Raw genomic sequence first — 24255 nt, forward strand, 5'->3', positions numbered from 1 at the left:
TAGACATTTTAAATTGATAAATTATTATTAATTTTTGAGAAAACATAACAATAGGTCAATGTAACTTACTGAGCGCGAGGTCTACTGTTCACAGAACTACTAGTATAGCATGTATTTGGGAATATCATTTAATTTGAAATTCATTGAAGTACTCACTAATTTAGTGCAACTGGAGTACTACAAACTACTCTATGTTTATGCTGATTCCACAAAGAAATTCTCCAAATGGTATAATATGGGACAGTATTATCAAATCTTCATAAGATCGTAATCTCATAGAGGAGAAATGAAATATTCAATAAGTATAGAAAGGAAAGTAATAACTGATCAAGTGGTAATTGAACTCCAAGTAGTAGTAGTAGTAGTAACTTCAAGTATTTGAAGGTAACGTTTGCATGACAAGTGCTATTTAGTCCTATACAATTTATTACCATTTGAACGAGTTTGATATGACATATATCATATCACCTCATGTTTCAATCCCTTGAACCACTTGCTTTTGAAAAATTTATCTATATATATAAAAGCGAAATGGCACTCACTCACTGACTGACTGACTGACTCACTCACTCACTCACTCACTCGCAGTACTAAAAATCTACCGGACCAAAAACGTTCAAATTTTTGGTAGGTATGTTCAGTTGGCCCTTTAGAGGCGCACTAAGAAATATTTTGGCAATATTTCAACTCTAAGGGTTGTTTTTAAGGGTTTAAAGTTCGTCTTTTAGCATGTATATTCTTCTTCTTCCAATCTCTTAATTATAATTGAAATTCCCATATCATATGTTACTATAGAACTATAATCTAGATAGAGTACCTCTTCGAAACAGTTGTTAACTGGCAACTAAATTAATAATTTTGTCAGGTTGGCATTAAGTTGAGTTGACTTTTGTTAGGTTGGCACCAAGTTGAAGATTTAAATGCATTTATCGCGGAAAAATTGATTGGGCACTGCTACTTCAATCCTGGGAATATTATATTACTAGCCGTCAGGCTCGCTTCGCTCGCCATATCCGTTTAGCCAGACGTTTAGTCTGGCCCCCGACTAACATATGATAAAAATGCTCAAATGAAAAATGCAGGCGAGCGAAGCGAGCCTGCTGATTTCATTCTTGGTCGATCCAGTCGGGGGTCCAGGGGGCTCTGCCCCCTGGTTAGACGGATATGGCGAGCGAAGCGAGCCTGACGGCTAGTTAACTTATATTTGAGCGAGCATGATATGACAAATCATATCACCTCATCTTCCAATCCCTTGAACCACATGCTTTTGAAAAATTGATTAACTTATATTTAGAAAGCATTGAAGCAAGTACCTCTGGTGCTTGTTACAGTGCGATTTTGCACTAACAAACTATAAGAATACGAATTTTAGGTGATTAGATAATGATGGCTCTTTAAAATCTTAAAACACGACCAACAGATTCTCTTCATTCAACTTTTCTCTTTATTATTAGGCAGTCTCTATAATAGTGACTGTCTCTATATAGACAGTCCTACACAGATGGCTGTGTACTTTGATGCACGTCATTGCCAACATTACAACTGTAAAAATATATTCTATTCAATTCGAGAGAAAAAATGGCGGAAACGTGCCGTGAATTTTGAAAATCATATGATGAAGTATTGATAAACATAGCTTCAAGTGGACATGTTCACTTTTGAAAAAATACTAGATTCGTTGTATGGCATTAAGCAGGAGATGTTTCATTTTTGATAAATATTCTGTGAATGATTACTGTGGAAAGGAGATGTTGAGTTTTGTGAGAAAAGTACATTTTTAAGCATTTATAGCATTGGATATGTTCACTTTTGGTACAAAAACGATACCTTGACAGCAAGATATCAGTTTGAAGATTATGAAACATTCAAAAACTCAATTTGAACAAAAAGTGGAGATGTTGAGTTTTGAAAAAAAACTCCTCATTTTATGTTTTCTGAATGAATTTTCATGAATTATCCAAAATAGTGACTCTTTTTTCAAATTGTCCAGGCTTTTGAAACTGAAGAATTTTTTTACAATTTCTCAGTCTTTTTCATTCAAAACTGATAATTCTACAGGATACCTCTATTATTGAGATTCACTCTTTGACACTCTAAACTATTCCTTCAAAATAACATTCATCAATGCACCCATTCAATTAATACTGACAGTGTAAAGTGAATCTGACTTTAATTACTACAAAGACGCGCTTGTTCCTTTCCATTAGCAGGTCGCACGTCTTGCACAAGTGAAGTAATTAGTTATGAAAAGGAGGATGAATGCATCCAGCCAGCCCGGAGCAAAATCAAAAATCATTACCCAAAGGAATAGCTGATTAGATTCAGGCTGTTACTGCAATTCTTCCCCTTATAATTAGACATTCTCTTTGTTGAAGCTCCACGTCGACGTACAGTTAATTTTGAAGCTGGAGAATTACAGGAAATATTGTTCCAAGTCTTGTTACTACAGTATATTTTTCAGGAAATTCTGACCCAATTTTATCTATTCCAATACAGTTTGATGGGAATCATTTCAAATATCACCATAATATAAGACAATCATGAATTACCTCTGATTGAGTTATGATTAGTTAGCCTAGTATGAGATTGAGACAGACCTTAATAATATACCTTTCAACTGATACATTCCAATGATTTCCAATTTTCCATTGAATTTGACTAGATTGAGAACCTGATTAAGAACAAATAAAATCAGTTGAGATAACGATCTATCTAATGATCTTACACTTGCTTTTGTTTTTGACAATAACTGGCAAAGCCGCTTTTCATCATTCATCTCTTTCTTTTCATTTTCAACATAGATTAATGTTCATTGTCATAACCTCATTCTTCATATTCTCTTGAAAAAAAACTTCTAGTTTTACACTACAATATTCTATTAGACATAAGGTAGTTCTGTCTCCATCATTCACTTTCATTTTTATTAAAATATTAATAACATTTGTAAAAATTCCGACTGCAAGCTCTTTTGTTAGAATATTTACATTTCATGGTTTAAGTTAATTTATTTTTAATTGATTGCATCAAATAAATTATACAAATGGACTTTGATGGCAACTCCCGAAATAGAATTTTTCTCGGGAGTGTCTTCTCAATAGAATAATTATTTCTAGTAGAAATGTTGTGTTTGTAATGAATGCTTATTGAGAAATAAAATTATTATTATTATTATTATTATTATTATTATTATTATTATTGCCAATTATATAAAGTTTCTACAGACGCTTTTGCATGAAATGAACAATATGACGTGTAAATCAAGATACAGAAAAGTAGCAAAAGTAGAATGAGAGTACAAAAATTTAGATTACTATGCAGAAGAGACTAGATGCGAATAGAGCTATAATTATATAACATAATACAATTTAATAAAGAACAGGATTTCTAATAAGATAATTGCATCTAGAGACATTCCTGATAAGACAATCTAGATGGGAATAGAGCTATAAGTATAGAACATAACACAAAAATGTATAGTTCAGACGCGAGTTTATCAGCAAACTCATACTCATACGCATACACAGACCTGAAACAATAGAAAAAGCTATCTTTCCAATATATACAGAACACTAACAAAGTCAAGTTATTATTAACTGAAATCTCCATCAGCATCAACCCTAATATCAATTCAAAAATCGAGCCTACTGAATTCATCTCGAAATTTGAATAACCCAATAATGGTTCGTTAATACTTCCAGGAAACCATCTGAATAATCTAATCAACCTCCGAATCACTCCACATTAGGAAATTCTTCTCACATTTCCCACTCTCCCATCATACTTTGAAAAATATGGAATAAAAAGGAAGCTAATTTATCATTTCTCCACAATTCCCAGTCACTTATGTCAGACTAATAACCAGTTCATGAGAATGAGTGGAAATACAGAGTACAGACAAAAATCCCTCTTTTGGAATTTTTTAAAATCGCCCCCGTGAAAAGAAGTGTGTTGGAAAAAAAGAGTGACAGACGGATGTAGGTAGTAAGAGAGGGTGTGACCGAGGAGTATAGGTGGAGCGAGAGAGAGGTTGGAAATGAGAGAGAGAGAGTGATTGTGAAGAAGTGTCATGTTTTTATAACGTTATTAGTAGAATTAGTATCCAGCTAAAAATGAGCGTGGCATTAGAGCAGGGCGCGAAAGAGTGGATGCATTAAAAAAATTAATCGGGAAATGATATTTTTATTCCTGTGGGGTCCACCAAGTTCCCTTTGCATGTATAGCTGTCTCATATCAATTAGTTCAAACACTCTAGCCACATGAGTTTTTTCGTTAGAACCCTATCTCTGTTCCTATGAAGCGTGCATGCTCTATCAAGCCTCAGTTTAAAGAGTGACGTAGTAGGCCTACACACTGCAAACCATCATAATAGAAATTAATTTTATCGATTTGACCTTATTCACTTAGATAGAAATCTAGTTCAGGAGAAATCATGAAACAAGAAATCTAATCTTGTGGGTTCAATAAACCGAAATATATTCCGTTGATAGACTTTCTTTTTGTTTATGGGAAATAATCAACAATATGAATATTTATTTTTATCGATTTGACCTTATTCACTTAGTTAGAAATCTAGTTCAGGAGAAATAATGAAACAAGAAATCTAAACTTGTGGGTTCAATAAACCAAAATATATTCCGTTGATTGACTTTCTTTTTGTTTATGGAAAATAATCAACAATATGAATATTTATTTTTATCGATTTGACCTTATTCACTTAGTTAGAAATCTAGTTCAGGAGAAATCATAAAACAAGGAATCTAAACTTGTGGGTTCAATAAACCGAAATATATTCCGTTGATTGACTTTCTTTTTGTTTATGGAAAATAATCAACAGTATGAATATTTAATATCGGAAACATTCAAATAGTGAGGTCCTTGTTACAATGGCAGTGGAGAAAGATAGCAGAACAACGTTGCCGATCCTCTGTCTTGTCAATGCCTTCTATAGACATTGATGTAATATTAACTGTTCATTTTCGTTCAAAATATCAATTGAATATTATTAAGCAAGAGATTATATTTTTAAATTATTTCATGATGAATTTACATTAATTATAAATTAAGATTAATTATAAATTCTTCATTGTTAAAAGATCTGGCAACAGAGCAAAGCGAGAAAGAGATAGCGCTATCCGCTTTGTTGAATGATAGACAAGGATAGCAATACCATTGCTAAACAAACACAGCCATTATAACGTGGACCTCACTAAAGAAAACAGTGAAATGGATGATGATGTATCCTATCCTCGATAATTAATCTTTTGTAGACAACTTGAAGCAATCAAAAACAAATTTTTCAAACAGATGAATCTTGATTTACGAATAGTGATTGGTAACCTTTAAATTCTACCTATATTTGAAATAGAGAGTTTTCCAGATTGGCTGAGGTGTAGATAATACCATAGAGAAACAATAGCGTAAGTAGATATCCCATGGTATAGGGGGTTTATGTCGCAACTTTTACTGTTATCCCAAGCCGATTACTGTCGATTATTGTTGATTTTTACTGTTTTGACCGGGTAAGAGTGTATGAACGGCACAATATGAGAGACTACCAGCGTCATAAAGCTTCACGGGGAAAGAACTACGTGGGCTATCGGCTTGAGATAACAGTAAAAGTTGCGACATAAACGCCCTATGCCATGGGATATCTACTTATGCTATTGTTTCTCTATGATAATATTTTATGAATGTATACAAATATAGTATAGCTACTGTATTGGTATACTAGTCACTGAGTTCGTTCAACTGGAGTTTGTCGACCATGAATGAATTATAGTACGTTATATATATTGTTTTATGAATTATAGTGCTAGTTGAGAGGTGTGAATAATATTGAAAATTAAAATTAATATTGCTGGAATATTTGTTTTTGAAAATGATAAATAACTTGAAAGTTGATTTGTGTTCTCTCTTACGGCCGGTCAGGGGTGCCACAGCATGTTTTTATGTCGCAAGTTGCGACATGAGGCTGAATTTTGGGGGGGATTTTTGAAAAAAACTAGGGAAAATAGGGGGGATTTTTCAATATACAGTTTTTAAGTACCTAAATGTATACCAAATATTGAGAATTTTGGGGGGGAATTTTGCGAGATGGACCATTAGGGGGTAGGCACCCCTGGGGCCGGTTACAGAGCTCGGGATTTGGCTAAGTTCTAGCATAGAGAAACGATAGCATAAGTAGATATCTCATGGTATAGGGCGTTTATGTCGCAACTTTTACTGTTATCCCAAGCCGATAATTCAAGTAGTTCTTTCCTATGCAGCTGTGTGACGCTGGTAGTCTCTCAAATTTTGCCGTTCATACACTATCACCCCAGCAAAACAGTGAAAATTGACAATAATCGACAGTATTCGGCTTGAGATAACAGTTAAAGCTGCGACATAAATTCCCAATACCATGGGATATCTACTTACGCTATTGTTTCTCTATGGTAAAATCCAATATGAGAATTTGAATTTGAAAGATTAATTCTAAATCATTGATGAGGAAAGAGAGTGATCCAATTCAAATCAAATTAAGTGAGAAAAGTCGTCTATTGCGAGAAACGTCAATCGACTCTGACTCAAAGTCATGAATCACATACTAATTCATCAATTATTCATTATTTTTTATTTAAACTATAGCTTGAACTAGCAGCCTATTATTCGATTTGTGAATTCCCAAGAAGCCTTCAATCCACTTCAACTATAGTGAGATATATATAAGTTGCGACATAAATTCCCTATACCATGGGATATCTACTTACACTATTGTTTCTCTATGGTTCTAGACAGCTGGAGTCAAAAAATTGGCTTTTCGAAACGGGGCGTAGTTGTCGTCATCGTCATTGTCATAGTCACGTTTGAATAATTTCGAATAACAAGAAAATTGATGAGAAAATAGTATAAAGTTTCTGCTATTCTGATTTATTTAGGAATGTTTAATTTCGTCAATGAAAAACGTTTCCAATTATATAAATGAGAAAATACAGATTGTTTTAAAGATTGTGACTACACCCCGTTTCGGAAAGCCTATTTTCTGACTCCAGCTGTATAAAGTCCAGAACTTAACCAAATCCCGAGCTCGGAAACCGGCCCATAAACTGCGTGCCAATGCTCCCATTTAACAAGGAATACAACTAGTGAGTCTCCGGTAAATGAATTCTCTCAAGTGATTTTGGCCTTGAGTCAAAAGTAGGAACTTGCTTACGCTTGTCAATAATTCAATCGCTGAACTAGAACTGGAACTAGAACGTTGATTGAACTTAGAATCAACGATAATAACTTCAAGCCACGAGTAGCCCATGTGAGTAAGAGAGAAAGAGAAATGAAAACTAGAAAAAAGCTGGAGTTTTTTAAACTCTTTGATTTTTCAAACTCCCCAGTGATTTCGGTCTTGACTCAAAATTGGGAACTTGCTTACGCTGGTTCAATAATTCAATCGCTGAACTAGAACGTATATTGTATTTAGAATCAACGATAATAACTTTCAAGCCACGAGTAGCCTATGTGAGTAAGAGAGAAAAATAAATGAAAACTTGAGAAAAGCTGGAGTTTAGCTGAACTCTCTGATTCCTCCCACGCTCGAATCGAAGTTGTTCGGACGTCATCACGCCAGATCTATAATCAGATAAGAGAAGACCGCAAGTCTGCTGTGGCTTGCGTGTGAGGGGGCGAATGAAATGAAAGCAGTTCAGGCGTCTCTCAAGACTGCGGGTGGCAGAAAGAGACAGACAGTCAGTGAGAGAAAGAGAGTTTGAGAGAGTGCACCGGAAGAAACAAGATGCGGCAGAGTTGCTTATTGGTCAGGGGCCCGCCAGGGGGAGTTTCATTTTTCTCGTCTCGAAGACTAGACCCTACGCTGCGGTCGTTTTGCCCTTTCTCTTATTGGTCCTTTCTTACGCATGAAAATGGAGAACTTCTTCTCTTTCTTCTTCTCGGACACAATTGCATCTCTCAGGATCGTTCCTTCACCTGTTCACAGCTCCCAATTAGACTCTGACCAATCTTTCCTGCTTGTTTGCCGCCATTGCTTTTCTTCGTTCTCTTTTTGTTCTTTATATTCTTATCAGCTGACGGTTTCGGCTAAGCTCGAAGAACTTTTTTACTTTGTGTGCAATGAGAGTGAGGAAAATACTGTGAGACTATTATTTTCATTTGTTTTCTTTCAAATTGTTAAAGTTTCAATTGTATCATTTTCATTTCATTATGTTATATTTTAAAACTGCAAATAAAGTTCTATTCTAGACTATATTCTTGTTCTTATATTCTTATTCTTTTTGCTCGTTATATGTTTTTTTGTTGCTTTCCTCCAAGCAGAGATGACAGAAATATTTCTTAACTTTATGCTCCAAGTTATGTCAACTTAACTATAGCCACAGAATTACAATATTATATATATAATTACAATATTATAGGAGTTATCTATCTATCAATATTATAATATATATAATAATTACAATATTATAGGAGTTTTCTCTGCTATAACTCAACCATATTCAATCATCTTCATTTCATCTTCATTACATCATACTTAAATTTCTAAATCTTTCATCTTCCTAACTCCTCCTCCTACTAAATCTCCAAGTATATCAAGTTATGAATTGAATAATCTTACTTATAACACTTTGTATCTGACTCCTATTCGCGGACAAAGTCCAGTAACATACTGTACTTTTTGTGAGTGGTACTGTATCTTGTTCACTTGTAACTTGTCGTGTTATACTTTTGTTAATATTTTGTATGAATTTCGAGTGAATAAAATTTGATTTAATTTGATTTGTCTCATTATATTCTTCTGTGCTTCTTTCTTCCTACCTATGATCTCTAATTCTTCTCCTTTAGTTATCTATCTATCGATTTCAAAATAATCATGATATCAAAATAATCAAAATAATGCCAACAGTATTATTTCTCTGTTTTCGACCAACTTGATTGAATTCATTCAGTTTTGAAAAAACTTTGGCTGGCCCACTAGCGACAGGACATGCATGATGAACATGCATGTGTGCTTGCATGTATGGAACAACATGTTCATCAGACATGCTTTGTCATCAGCGAGAGGCTTTCAACATGAAATAAACAGCTAATAGTATAAAATATCTAAGTTCATATACAATATAATTTATAATGATACAAAATAATTAACCTCTGATAGAGTAGTGGAGGAAAAATAAACAAACAATCATACAAACAATAACCTCAGACAGAGTAGTAAAGAAAAATAAACAACAAACAATCTAAGAAAAAACTAGTCTCAAAAAATGTGGCTGTGATAAGACAGCAAATTGAGTAGAGAACAAAAAATTACCAACAAAAAATCGAAGATGCAAACCCAACCTCAATAAATTTCGCTGTGATGACACAACAATCTATGACTACATGTTAAGCTGCGTACAGACTTGAGCACCACGAACACGTGCATTTCTCTTTTCATCAGTCGATACTACGCTTATTATATCTGTACTCTACTGTTCCTGTACGATTACAGGCCTTGAAATTTATGTCAAGGAAAATTCAAATCAGTTCACTTCCAATGATATTATTCATACATTTTATACGAGAGATAGATATGACTTGGTAACACAGAGTGTTAGATTAAGCAAAACGTTGAAAAGCCACAGTTATCTACAATGTAAACTGTATAACAAGCTGTCTTTATCCATACGATTGTTGCCGCTGAATATTTTTAAAAGAACTATTGCTGGATGGCTCAAGGCTAGAGGATATTACCATAGAGGAACAATAGCATAAGTAGATATCCCATGGTATAGGCCATTTATGTCGTAACTTTTACTGCTATCTCAAGCTAATAGTTCACGTAGTTCTTTCCTGTAGAGCTATGTGATGCTGGTAGTCTCTCATATTGTGCCGTTCATACACTCTCACCCGGTCAAAACAGTAAAAATCGACAATAATCTATGGTAATCGGCTTGAGATAACAGTAAAAGTTGCGACATAAACGCCCTACACAATGGGATATCTTCTTACGCTATTGTTTCTCTATGATATTACTCAACAGATGAGTATCTTAATTGTAATGATTTTATAAATTAATGTGACAAATTGACTTAATTATTTTTAAAATGGAAATACATTGTTAAACTGACGATGCCTTTTGTAACCTTGTTTTATTCTATGGCAAATAAAGATATTGTATTCTTGTCTACAGATATATTCAGCAGATGTGGAATCCGCGTCTTCGTGGCGCGTAAGTCTGTATCCATCTAAAAAAAAACAAAATTGTTCTACACAATAGTCCGTCATTAGTCCGCCATGTGTCACGTACTGCTCCGTGGAGGGGCATGAACATAACTAGTAACTGGAGTAAATGAACTAAAAAACCAAATAAGTAGTTGGAAAATTTGAGGTTATGAAACTGTACTTCGTAGTTATAGGTTAGGTTGATTTTCATCCGTCTTGCGAAAGCATAGATGGCACTGACTTCAGAGGATCTAGGCAGAGTAAATATAGACGAGATTGATTTGATAAAATGATTTGTTAAATTGATAGGTTGACGGTCTACAAAGGTAGCCGAAGTAGGGACTGAAACTTCCAAACTAATGCTGTGGGTGGGGATGTGGTAAATTAAAATTGAATCCAACTCGGTAATCAAATGCAGTTGAGTTTGATTATAATCGATGCTGTCGCTAGGACCAAGCAGAGATTTAAACTTCTGAGTGAGTTCACTCTCTAAATAATAACCAGTATACTTAGATTCTAATACCTGTGTTACAGTTGGAAGATATATTAGACCACATCCTAAGATAATACAATCAATAAGTTATGCTCAATCAGGAATTCGTCATCATTCCTTAGTAAGCCATATCCATCCAGAAATCGATCAGAAAGTGGAATCTTAACCTTATTCTTTTTTGAAACTTTTGTTTGCAAAAATTTGGGAGAAGACAGTTTTGGGCTATGCCTGTTGTCTTCTCCCAATCATATTATATTTTTTATAATTATGATTTGTATTGTAAATGAAATAAATAAATAATCAAAGGACAACTATTCACTTATTCTATTGCTGGATAGGCCTATCATAATTATTCATCCAATCAACCATTGGTTTCAGTGTGATTGACCCACATTCCTAACAACATCAAGGCCAAACAAATAATTCAGCGCCGCGGTCCGAATCGAATAGTGGCCGTTGTAAATGTAGTAGAGATTGTGTTGCAGTAGTAACAAACACAACCACCGTAGTAGACCAACCGACGCCAATTTCGTAATTGATGTGATTTTTGTACGCGGCGCGGCGCCAATCCCATTCACCTGAATTCATTCAACATGTTTCGAATTTGCGTCAGCCCGATGTAGACTACGCGGCAGAGGGGTGTAAGGCAATTGTAAAACTTGAATGACGTAACTGTTATTAGATTTTCTTGAATGGCAACGTACTACACTACGTTACTACTACGATAATAATGTGATAACCACCACTACACTACGCGAGAAAACGAGATAACAACGATTGACTTGTCTTGCTGCTTTTACTACGCCCAGAGAGTATAAAATATAGAATGTAACTATACTCTATATTCTAGAGTATAGAATCCTATATAGAGTATAGAATCCCTATGTAGAGTATACTCTATATAGGGTAGAGTATAGAGTATAGAATCCTATATAGAGTATAGTTACATCCTATATTCTATACTCTCTGGCTACACCTGGCGTATGGGTGGAGCGGCTATGAATGTGTTTATAGTTTACAAGGTAAATTAAAGGTGCGTACAGATTTACGCGCCGCGAACATGAGCAATTCACTTTTAATCAGCTGATGCCAAGTTTTTTATACCTGTATCTTACCGTTTCTTTAAAAATACGGATATAGTCAGCTTATTAAAAGTGAATTGCGCATGTTCGCGGCACGTATATCTGTACGCACCTTAAGGTTGACAAGGTTACGTATAGATGACGTGGTTGATTATGGGTTGAGTGGAGGCCTTGTAGTCTATTAGGTAGTCTATGCTTCTAATCGAGCTTGGAAACAGTGACAGAACGGTCGTAAGATGACGCCCGACTAGCAATTGGGAGGTACCGGGTTCGATTCCCGGGCTGGCAACTAATTTTTGGATAGTAGTTCTCATCGAATTTCCATCTAGCTGTTAACCCTGTTGTCAATGTCTGCAGTAGCAGGAGTCTTCGGGGTGATTTGCAGCATTTATTTAGGATTTTCGTTGAATAATAATTATATTTTTATTAATCAAACTGTGTAGTATTGGTTTATTATTCACTGTGTAGTATCGATTGGAGAGGATTCAGTCTCAATGGGAAGGAAATTGTTGTAATTGGAAGAGTATTGTTGTAATTGTAGAAGTATTAAAGGAGTTGAAATTGTTGAAGTATTGAAGGAGTATGGTTGTGATTGTAGGAAAATTTGAAGAAGTATTGTTGTAGTTCTAGGATTATTGGAGGAGTATTGTAATAATTGTAGGATTATTGAAGGACTATTGTTGTAATATTAGGATTATTGAAGGAGTATTGTTTAAATTGTTGATTCTCCACTATCTACACTGTATTATGTTTAGTGGACCACGTTCAAATGTCTTCATCGATAAATAATATTAATAGTTCAGCCTACTGTTATTAGCGATCTTTACTATATTTTTCCATATTTGTCGAGTTTGAATATATTGTGATTTTTATCTTATACGTGTTTCAACAATTCGGAAGTTATTATAATCGGAATATAGTGGAATTGCAATAGAACACGATTATAATTATGTTGCATTTTTTACTGAGATGATATCAGTAGAGCCCACCGACAGATCGCCACTGTCTGACAGGTCAGATCGCTACTGACCCCTTCTTATGCTCAGATGTTCAAGTTCTCATTTCACCTATGGATTTCAATGTGGAAAACTCCTTGTGAACAATTGGTTACATATCATTTTTTTCAAATAGCTGCAGTAATTTAACTGTACAAAGGTAACATATAGTTACAGAACTTATAGAAAATACTGCTAACTGATTGATTGTGGTGTAAGACAGTATTGGACATAATGCAGTGTTGAGCTCTCATGTTAATGTTAATGCAGATTTTGAATGTGATAGCCTATGTTGAACATTTGATAAAAGGATGCAATGAATTGAAACATAAATCTCAACACGAATACTGAATTTTCTGCAAAGGCTGTGTTGATATCCAAATCAAATCAAATCATGTTTTATTGTTTACATCAGTTTTAGAACAAACTCAACAAATAATAAAGAGAGAACGGGAAGAAGGATATCAAACAAAATTATGGCTATGAGGAAGCTGGTGGAGAAGTGAGAAGAAGAAAAAGAAGATGGACTAAACATGAAGAGAAAAATGGAAAATGAGGAAAAATTGATAGCGAAAGTGAAAATGATGGAGGAAAAATCGAGGTCAGAATAGCAAGATGAAGGAATTTAGATATCAAGAGGAAACATACGAGGAAAAAATAGATGAAAAGGTTGAACAAGAAGAAAAGGAAAATTCTAATTACAAAACTGAAATGGAGGAAGAACTGAGTGATGAGAAGTTACAGAAAGGGTAAGCAGGGAAGAGAGAGAATAAGACTGAAGTTCCGTAAAGATTGACAGAGAGAGAGAGTGAGAGAGAAAAGTGTGTTCTAAAGTTGAACAAAACAAAAGAGGCTAAGACGAGATAGAAAATTACTTTTATTATTCTCATTATTCATCACCCTCCAGTCTGTTTTCACTTTTAGCTCGGAAGGAATGGCGAATTAATTCCAGAAATTGCGTTCTTCGTTGCCTTCTTATTAGATATTATTGTTTAATTCATCATCAACATTTATAAAAGATCAACTGACGTCTTATCCCATTCCTCCTTCAGCTTTGTTATTCCTCCTTCCGTTCTAATTCTCCATTTGTTTTTGTTTTGCACCTGGGGAAAATAGGTTTCTTCTCCACCCCTGCAACTTGACAACTTTGCAACTTCCAGCAATTTTCGTAATTCGAGGTGCTTGCTCACGTTTCTTGGATCCCTTCAAAGGAGGTTTTATCTCATCATCCTTTTCTCAAAAGAGAATAATTGTTCATTTCGTGTTCAGAAGAGTTACATGATGAGCTCCATGTCTGATTGCAGAAAAATGTAGATGATCATGATTTGTAATCTTCAAGTATGATTTGATGCGGAATAATAATAAAAATAATAATAATAATAATAATAATAATATAATAATAATAATAATAATAATAATAATAATAATAATAATAATAATAATATTAATAATAATAATAATAATAATAATATCGAGTGACCTGGCTGGCTCAGGTCTGGTGTCAGAGTATTCAGATCGCAACTCATCAATTTCAGGGCCTCTGACATGACCTAACGACTGCTTTTTAGGCAGCCGGGACCGACGGCTTAACGTGTCCATCATGCGGAAGAATGAATGAGAAGGAAATCATAATCTAACATGTGCCTCATGAATCATACAAGAATAATTTGAATGAGTCAACAAAATGAATTTCACTGTCATTTCAAGAAATGTTGTTGTTATCTACAGCATTTGAATCCTTCTGTCCAAGAAAATCATGTTCAATTGTTTTATTACCACAATCAATCCAAATGAATATCTCTTTGAAATTTAAAGCTTTGTGGTGTCATATATTGTTCAAATTAATTGGACTATCTTTATTCATTGCGTTCTAATGAGAGAATACACAATGTAATCCATTAGAATAAATAGAATAGCATTTGAATCCTTCTGTCCAAGAAAATCATGTTCAATTGTTTTATTACCACAATCAATCCAAATGAATATCTCTTTGAAATTTAAAGCTTTGTGGTGTCATATATTGTTCAAATTAATTGGACTATCTTTATTCATTGCGTTCTAATGAGAGAATACACAATGTAATTCATTGAAGTATAGAATAAACCCTAATTGATACATTGAGAGTAAAGAATGTAACTCTCCCGATTTTATCATAAAACTTAAAACTTCTTGCATAATAAACCCTTATTATGCAAGGTTTCATTAATTTGTTTACCATAATGGGCATCAAGTATCAAACATCTCATTTATCACAATGGCTTAAATATTTTCTCTTCTAGAATAATAAAGTATTCTATACTCGTTTCTACATATTTACATTTACCAATCAAAAATAAATACAACTACATACACCAAAGTTACAGTTTCTGTTTGGCTTGAGAATGTGCAACACCAGCACGAAACGGTCGTCCCCACACCAAAGAATGTGAGTGTTTTTCACTTTAAAGTTATATTAAAATACGATAGTAAGACATTCACAATTCATAAAGCCTATGTATGGATCGTGCATTTTTATTATATTTGTTTCAACAGAGCAAAATGATTATTTCGCATGCCATGTCTCACCATCAACAATTTCAACTAATCATGTGATGCCACTTTCAAAACACTACTTATATGACACAAGATAATACAATACTCTAGAAAACAAGCAATCTTAACTCAATTGTCAATCCCTCCCCACATACAAACAACAAATCGATTCAGTAATTATTCCATGCGTGCACGCATGCCCCTACGCGTATGTTAATCGTACGTGTCACACGTATGTAACAATGTAATGAAATTAGCGTGTGTGTATAGGGCTCCACTTGTCGTTGTGTTGGTAGAGTGAGTGGTATAGGGTTGGAATTATGTGGAGGGGTTCAAAGATGTGTCCCACTTATATAACATATACACTCACGCATTCAATGATATGTATATAACTGCACAGCGTGAGATAGTAACAACTTGTAATAATTCTGGGGAGTGGAAAATAATTAAGAAATAGTTGTAAGGAAGATGGGTCATGTTCGATCCTCCCCTATGAATTCCTATGTTGTGGCTACCGAGAGGACACGTGTACTCACGTGACTTGACACGTGTCGGCCACGTGACTTGACACGTGTACTTTATAGCATGCTCAGGTTGGGTTGTGAACATGGGAGATGCGCTATTTCCTAAGTTGATGCACTTGTAATTCAATTATATAATTTTATGTTTGTCTGGGTAATTGGTTGGTTGTTTCTGGGGTGGGAACGTTGTTTTTGAACGGGATTATTGAGTAGTTGGTTTTATCGTCTTCATAAATTCAGTGTGATCATCATTTGTGAACACTGGATTATGCGTATTGAGAATTGGGTTTTGTAAAACGATTTATAAAAAACATTGATACAATATAATGTTTTAATTTTTCTAAATTTAAAATTTGCATCTCTTATTTATTTTTGGACGGAAGTTGAGCTTGAACTCCTTACTGAAGAAACATAACCTATTTTTTGGACATGTAATCAAAATTTGGGAATGGAATAGTTTTGGGCCAAGCCTGTTGTTCCTTCTCAATCATATTTATATGATTTGTTATTGTATCCACGTATAAATAAATAAATATCATAAACTATGATGAATAATAATACCATTGGAATATTCATTCATTGGAAAATTGACTATCCAGTAATCAGTATTTGATTGGAAGTAAGTGAAGACTGAAATCCAGAATTCGTAGAACAATCGATAAATAATTGAAGTAATTTATAAACCAGATAGAATACAATGGAATTTTGAATTCGTGAAGAGCTGATAAAGGAAAGGAAAACTGATAAAGACGTCACGTATGATGATTTAATGGTGAATGACTTTCTAACCTGTCCTAATATTTCTTGAAGCCTTCACATATTTTCATCATTGATAAGAAAGTAATTCATTAGAAGTCTCCATTAAAACACATAGGCCTTCCATTACCAATCACCGATTCCGTTGTTTTTTGTGTTGGAGTCATTTTTTGATAAGATTGTTACCACTTTCCCTTCTTTTAATTTCCGTAGCGATAATGAGTTTCCCACATCATGATTAATCAGGAATCACTACTAGCTCAAATATCTGCTACTTGGAAGATTTGAAGACTTGATAATTGCATAAACCTAAACCGCCATCATATGGCTTGACTGAAACCGGCCATGTCTTCAAAAAATAATGACGAGACCAGCAGAAAGCTTTACGATTGGTTGATTATCAGCTGATCCCCGAACGCCAACCCAATCAGCCAATCGGAGAGCTTCATGAGCTGCCGACTCGTCTGGGAACGCCTAAAAAAACGCCTTATATTGTTTTGCCCTGAAGGATACTAGTGATTTGATAAAAACCAGTAAAGTAGCCTTGTAGAAATGGATAGGAAATACTATAAAATAAATTTATTTATACAATATGACAATTTCCACCTCTATAACTAAATTATACCATAGAGAAGCAATAGCATAAGTAGATATCCCATGGCATAGGGCATTTATGTCGCAACTTTTACTGTTATTCAAAACGTTGAAAAGCCACAGTTATCTACAATGTAAACTGTATAACAAGCTGCCCTTATCCATTTGATTGTTGCCGCTGAACATTTTTAAAAGAACTATTGCTGAATGGCTCAAGGTTAGAGGATATTACAATAGAGGAACAATAGCATAAGTAGATATCCCATGGCATAGGGCATTTATGTCGCAACTTTTACTGTTATCTCAAGCCGATAGCCCACGTAGTTCTTACCCGTGAAGCTTTATGACGCTGGTAGTCTCTCATATTGTGCCGTTCATACACTCTTACCCGGTCAAAACAGTAAAAATCAACAATAATCGACAGTAATCGGCTTGGGATAACAGTAAAAATTGCGACATAAACGCCCTATACCATGGGATATCTACTTATGCTATTGTTTCTCTATGATTATACCTTTATTAACAACCAGTATCACTTCCCTCGTATTCTGGTGTCCTAATATTGTTTTAAGATATTTGATTTTGAGTGATTTATAACAGAATGCCTCAAGATTACATCACCTTCTAGCCTCAAAAAAAAAAACAAAAAAGAAAACCATCAATATAATTATTTCTAAATAGTCGAGTGGATCAGATGCTGGCTGGCTTTATGATTCAGAGGCCCGGGTTCAAATCCCGGGCCGGGCAAAATATTTATCTCAGGCCACTCCCGTGTTTCGGATGGAAACGTTAAGCCGTCGGTCCCGGCTGGCTAAAAAGCAGTCGTTAGGTCATGTCAGAGGCTCTGAAATTGATCAGTTGCGACCTGAAAACTCTGACACCAGACCTGAGCCAGCCAGGTCACTCGATATTATTATTATTTTATTATTTTCAAATACGGGAATATTTAAGCCCATCAATTTCCAATTCGAATAAAACTTTGAGAATATTCGGGGAACATGACAAACTTACAGCCATGAGTAGGCTAACAGCTGGCTCTCGGCTTTTACGGTTTTCGGATAAGTTGGATATCCGATTTCGAAACGGTGACAGAAGAGAAGAACCTTTCATTTTGATAATGGATTCCCTATATAATAGTCAGTCACCGTATGCCTTGTCTCTTTGACAACGTGGGACATCCCAGTAAGCCATGGGATAAACCCGCTGTCAAACCCCAATGCACATGGAACTGCAACGCTAAGCTTTTTGAAGTATTCCCTTGGGTTTTCAGAGTCGCTGCCGTTGTTTCGGCATTATTCCCTGTAAAGCTTTCAAGGACGATGGGATAGTATAGCGGATTTGGGCGGCCGGTATGTTGTTTTAGTGACAATATTGTTGTGCTACAACATATACTGCCTTATTTCCTCACTCATCACTTTCTACAACTATTCACTTATACTATCACTAGTTGTTGTAAAAGCTTAAAATAGTGTGTGTTTCCACTTTCAAATCTGCTCACTTATATTACTTGATCTCTTAGTTTGAGCACAGAAAGCTTACCTTTGAATCAATGTAGTTACAATAATTGGTATGTTATTACATATCATGTTCGTTACCCTTTTTTATTACTTCAGACATAATTCATTACAATTATTTTCTCCATACTTCTCTCTTTACTTAGATGCATAACAATATAATTATTATATTACAAATTGCTTTTTCATATCATATACAGTTCAATAATTATCTTCTTAGTCTATATTATGTAAATTCATCTATAATTTTGCTGTATTGTAAGCTATTGTATATAAGTGTGTAAGCCAGTATATATTGTAATCTAGACCTACATAAATAAAGTACCCAATCAATCAATCTCTATCCGTTCTTCTCTAAGCTAGTGAAGTCTCATCTTATTTTCTCCATCTCATACTTGGTTTCCCAAGGTTTCTCATCCTGTTCTCCATGTATTCCATTATTTTGCGCCAAAGAAAATTGTTTCTATCCAATGTCTAGTGATCCATTTGAATAAGAAAGTTGGACCTGCCAGAACACAATAATTGAAATAACGAGAGACCGGGTTCAATCGTCACATCATTATCAACCACTGGTAAAACAGAATCAGAGTACACAACAACAGAATAAATGAGTTTGAGACAGCGATATGATTGGTAGATGGAATGGCCTATCAAAATGTGAGGAACTGCCATTGGCTCAGATAAGCAAGCCACTTCTACAATAAACTGTTAATATAAATGTTATAACAAAACATTCTACAAAACATAATACAATGTTCAAACTCATTCTATTCTTACTTACCCCTATTTTCAAAGATTTTGCTAGCAGTTATCATTATCACCCTCATCCTATCATTCATATGAGACTGCATGCTCTCTCATCATCTTTATTGATAGCACCTCTCCTTCATCACTTCATATATTCATTTTCACCATCAACTCTATTAAGGAATGTTTAAGAAGTAGTTTTCTAAGTATTATTTTCTTTCTTTTCAAACGTTAGTTTTAGTATATATTTTTTTGTTTTGATTGAATTGTATACTGTACTTATTGTTGTGTTAAGGAAACATATTTGGGTCATTACCTGTTGCTTCCGATGTGATATTGTAAATAAATAAATAAATAAACAATGGCGGTTTCTTATTCTTTTTGAACATTCTATGTGGACGGAACAAGAAAGATGGGAGTTCCCTAAAGTTTAACTTCATATTATTGAGAGTAATCTTTTAGAGTGTGATGAAGCACCCAGTCCTGTGTCGAACAGCATCCACTTGAACAATATAGTATTACTTCTAAGAAAACAATACATTATCAGTCATCAATTCAATTTGAAAATAAGTTTACTGATTTCAAATTTTCACTTTTTGTGTAGTTGAGAAGTTGATATTGTGGTAATTATTCATAAACTGTTTAACTGTTTAACTCTGATAAACTGTTTAATGGCAATAAACGGCAATGGTGTAATAGCCGATACCGGTCATTCTAATTATCAATAAATCAGTGGCTTTTGGCAATTTCTTAGTCTTTTTCATTCAATATGATTTCAAATTGACTACTCCATTATAAAGCAAGCTCTTGGACTATCAGCTTCTGTGAACTTTGAATGTAATTCATAAGAATCTCAAGGAATAAACGTGCTTTATTATGATAAAATATATGTTTCGTTCTCTGTGAACAATATTTTCTTATAAATTTCTTATCATTGTACCGCAATGGCCGCAAATAATAATTGTAATTTATTTAATTTAACAACTCTTACCTCTATATTATGAAATGTATATTTCGATGAAAAATTGCTGCTAGTAAAATTCTAAAACGATGATTGCATTTAACTGTTGTATTACTCAAAGGCAGAATAAAGTTCATTTTCATATTTATATAAAATTCATGAACTTAGTTTTTGGAAAAAGTTTTTGTTGTGATTATTGTGTGTTGATATTAATCTAGGAAACTAGTGTTGTCTTATCCTCCACCAGTAAACCCAACGGAAATTTAAATTGACATTTGAATATAATAGTTATTTGTGCAACTAGTGCGCAAAGTGACAGTTTGCTGCACCAAAAGAAACGTTTACGCCCTCGCCTACGGCTCGGGCGGAATGGTTTCTTGAGTGCAGCAGAGGAACTTTGCGCACGTATTTCACATTAAGTTTTTCCTACAGTTACCATTGAATATGAAAAAATGGGTAATTATGGGTAAAATTGCCTGAAATGCATCAAATGTATATCTGTGTAATTGTATTATTAATAAATAAAATAGAATGTAGTATGTGTATTTGAATGGCGGGGGGGGGGGGGTGGCTGTCAACTGCTGTCATCCACTGTTGTCCACCACCTCAAGACTCTTATAACGTGCACCACAGTCACTGTTACCAACTTAATTTTGATTTTGCTGCACTGGTGCTCCATATAACCTACTAACTATTTTGCATTGCCATGTTGAAAATCTGGAGTGCGGAAAACTTTTCCCGCACTAGAGCGGAAAAGTGATTCTTTGCGTTCTGTAATCAGTGCAGCAATGGCCACTTTTCAACGTAACTGTAGGAAAAAATAATTTTTCCCCAACCTCAAGCCTCGAGTTTGAAACATGCTTGGGATACTGACAACTGTTGAAATGAAGATCAAATAATGAACGAGCAAGGTTCAACTAAACAGAGTTCCACTTAAATCTGTCAGCATTCCTTATTAATAACATCAAAATTTCCTATTCAACCAATGCTGACAGATTGCACAGAGAAGGATCTTTTATGCACTCCGTCTCTGTGTAGTTTAGCAACAGATGAGTTGAAAATTAGGGCCAGTGGCTCTCAAAGACTGGACCGAATCCAGCTTTCTTTGGCAATCTGATACCATTGGTCAGTTTCGAATTACATGGTCGATTAGGGCCTAATGGATGGGATGGCATGCATATGAATGGTGGAGGCTTTAGCCTTTGAGCACATGCCGGGAATCGAACTGAGGGTCCTCTCAATTGGGGACTGATGATAATTTGCCGATAATCTTTTGCTTTTCTCTTTATCGTTAGAGCTTTATCTCTCTCATTGGACTTGAACTCTTTCTGTTCACTTATGCTTCGAGCTCCAATCCTGCGTTTTGTCCTTGAACTCTTACTCTTCATCGTTGAATCTATCTTCTTCTATCTACTTACTGGATTTAGAAAAAAGTATTGAGGTTAGGAAATTACAATGTAATTATTATTATTGAACCAAAATCCAAATGAAATGCTGCAATTCACCCCGAAGACTTCTGCTACAGCAAATATTGACAACAGGGTGAACAACCAGATGGAAAATCGATGAATGCTACTATTCAAAAATTATTTCCCGGGCTGACAAATAATTTTTGAACAGTAGCGCTCATCGAATTTCCATCTAGCTGTTCACCCTGTTGTCAATATTTGCAGTAGCAAAAGTCTTCGGGGTGAATTGCAGCATTTAATTTGGATTTTCGTTTGATAATAATAATTATTATTAATTCAATAGCAATAATTGCAATATCTCAGTTATTCTCAACTGTAAATAACAATGTATTGTGGTTTAGGTTTAAGTAAATTATTTGTGTAGTTTTCTCGAAAATGATTGTAGATTGGTAGATCCATTCCAGTTGGTGTTCGGAAAAATTGAGTGCTGTTAATTAGAATACTACATGATATTTACAAATGAGGAGATGAGCGAAATTTTAAATTTCTATTTTTTTTTAACTCTTCCATATTATTTAAACTAGCTCGAATCAATAATTCGATACTATCCTATTATATTAAGGGAGCAATTTCTGTATATTTATATCTGGCTATTTATGCTCAACGGATCTCGAAATCGGCTCTAACGACTTCCATGAGATTTGCAACATGGTAGGTTTATGGTATAAAAATTCGATTGCACTAGGTCTCATCCTTGGGAAAACTCGCTGAACGACATTAAAAGGATAATTCATCCTTGGCTGAAACCGCTGAGACTTTCGTCGTCTGTGGATAGTAAAAAGTGAGCGAGTGATTCTATGGAGAATAGAGCTGTAAAATATGAACACGATCATTTTAGAGAATTGTGTTCTGCTTATCAAAAAAATAAAAATAACGAGGGAAGCTCGGTGCCCCGATATCAATTTCAATTAAAATAGCTTTGAAATCAGGAACATGTAATAATAGGGAAGTTCAAATAATTAGTTTTGGTTTTTTATAAGTCACTCAATTATATCCAAGATATATTTTAGAATATTCATTTCAAATTCAATAATTTGAATTAAAATAGCTTTGAAATCATGAAACATGTAATAATGAGGGAGCTCAACTAATAGATTTTGGTTTTCTATAAGTAATTCAGTTATATCCAGAATATCTTTGAGAATATTTAAAGACATTTCCAGTCATTCCATACTTCAGCATGTCTCATGTAATCAAGGATCTGTGAAGAACTAGTGGATTTATGGACATTTTCAGTCATTCCTTTCCCATGTCTTATTGACTTATTCAAGGATCCGTGGAGAACTAGTCAACATCTACAACTGAAACGGTTGGTAAATTACAATCATGTTACTAAAACTCCTTGTGGAAATTCTAAGAAGCGTTATAATGCGATATTTAGTAGATTCACCCATTGAAAATATAATGGGATAATTACTTCATGATAGCCATCCCCATACATGCGAAAAAACTTCTAATTTTCAACATACCTTCACTTAAAACCATTTCAAACATGCATTGTTACTCGAAAATGGAATAAGACCTTCTCCAAAAGAACTTGGTAATTTTTCTATACAACTCAAAGCATCAAAGCACTAAATATCAAGACATGATCATACAAAGCAATAACGGTAGCACAAATAGCATGCTGATGCTTCAAGAAAAAATATCATTCCATTCTATCTTCAAAAAAACCAACAGCTCTGATTTATTCATTCAATAAAGCATGAAACTAAAATAAAGCTGGAGAGCTTAGAAATGGTTTCGAATGTTATCCTCACCTCATTCTCAAACCAGCTTCTTTCTGTTTTCATAACCTGTAAATCATCAATGCATGTTTTAAAATTTTTCATACTTATCATATTCCTGTTATTATTGCTATTTGGATATTATATAATAGAATATATGATGTATATCATACAAAATGTATCAACTCCAACATTGTAATTTCACGTTCATGCTTTTGTAGGCTTTTCAATGTTCCTAATTATTTAATGCGTTGAAATAACTTCAAGTGAAATTCGTCATTTTACCCAATATCGGCATAAAGGTTCATAATCTCGGAATTTCTGCTCAAACTACTGTTTGCAGGGCCAATTCTTTCAGATGTATGTACTTCACCCCATTGTAATTTCACGTCACGCTCTTGAACGTTTTCCAATGTTCCTAATTATTTCACATCTTTAACGCGTTGAAATAACTTCAAGTGAAATTCGTCTCTTACCCAATATCGGCATAAAGCTACATAATCCCGGGATTTCTGCTCAAACTACTGTTTGCAGGGCCAATTCTTTTAGATACATTTGTTGAAAGTGGACTCGCTTACAATTTTTTCCCTTTTTCCTAACTTTCTTCTCCAATACTTCCCTTTTCTCCTCCTCTTCACCCTTCATTCCTTAATTTCATACCCTCTACCTGCCTATTACA

The 24255-nt window shown here is 34.4% G+C and overlaps 1 protein-coding gene across 2 annotated transcripts in view; it reads right to left on the reverse strand.

Moving 5' to 3' along the window:
- LOC111044005 (inhibitory POU protein) overlaps positions 1-24255 on the reverse strand; it is a 115611-nt gene that overhangs the window by 46561 nt on the left and 44795 nt on the right. For both annotated transcript variants that reach the window (XM_039431605.1, XM_039431604.1), the window contains exon 2: positions 23610-23645. In XM_039431605.1, coding sequence (XP_039287539.1) covers positions 23610-23645 — 36 coding nt within the window. The remainder of the gene's footprint in view (positions 1-23609; positions 23646-24255) is intronic.

The sequence above is a fragment of the Nilaparvata lugens genome, chromosome 6 (genome assembly GCF_014356525.2).
Source record: "Nilaparvata lugens isolate BPH chromosome 6, ASM1435652v1, whole genome shotgun sequence".
NCBI classification, from domain to species: domain Eukaryota; kingdom Metazoa; phylum Arthropoda; class Insecta; order Hemiptera; family Delphacidae; genus Nilaparvata; species Nilaparvata lugens.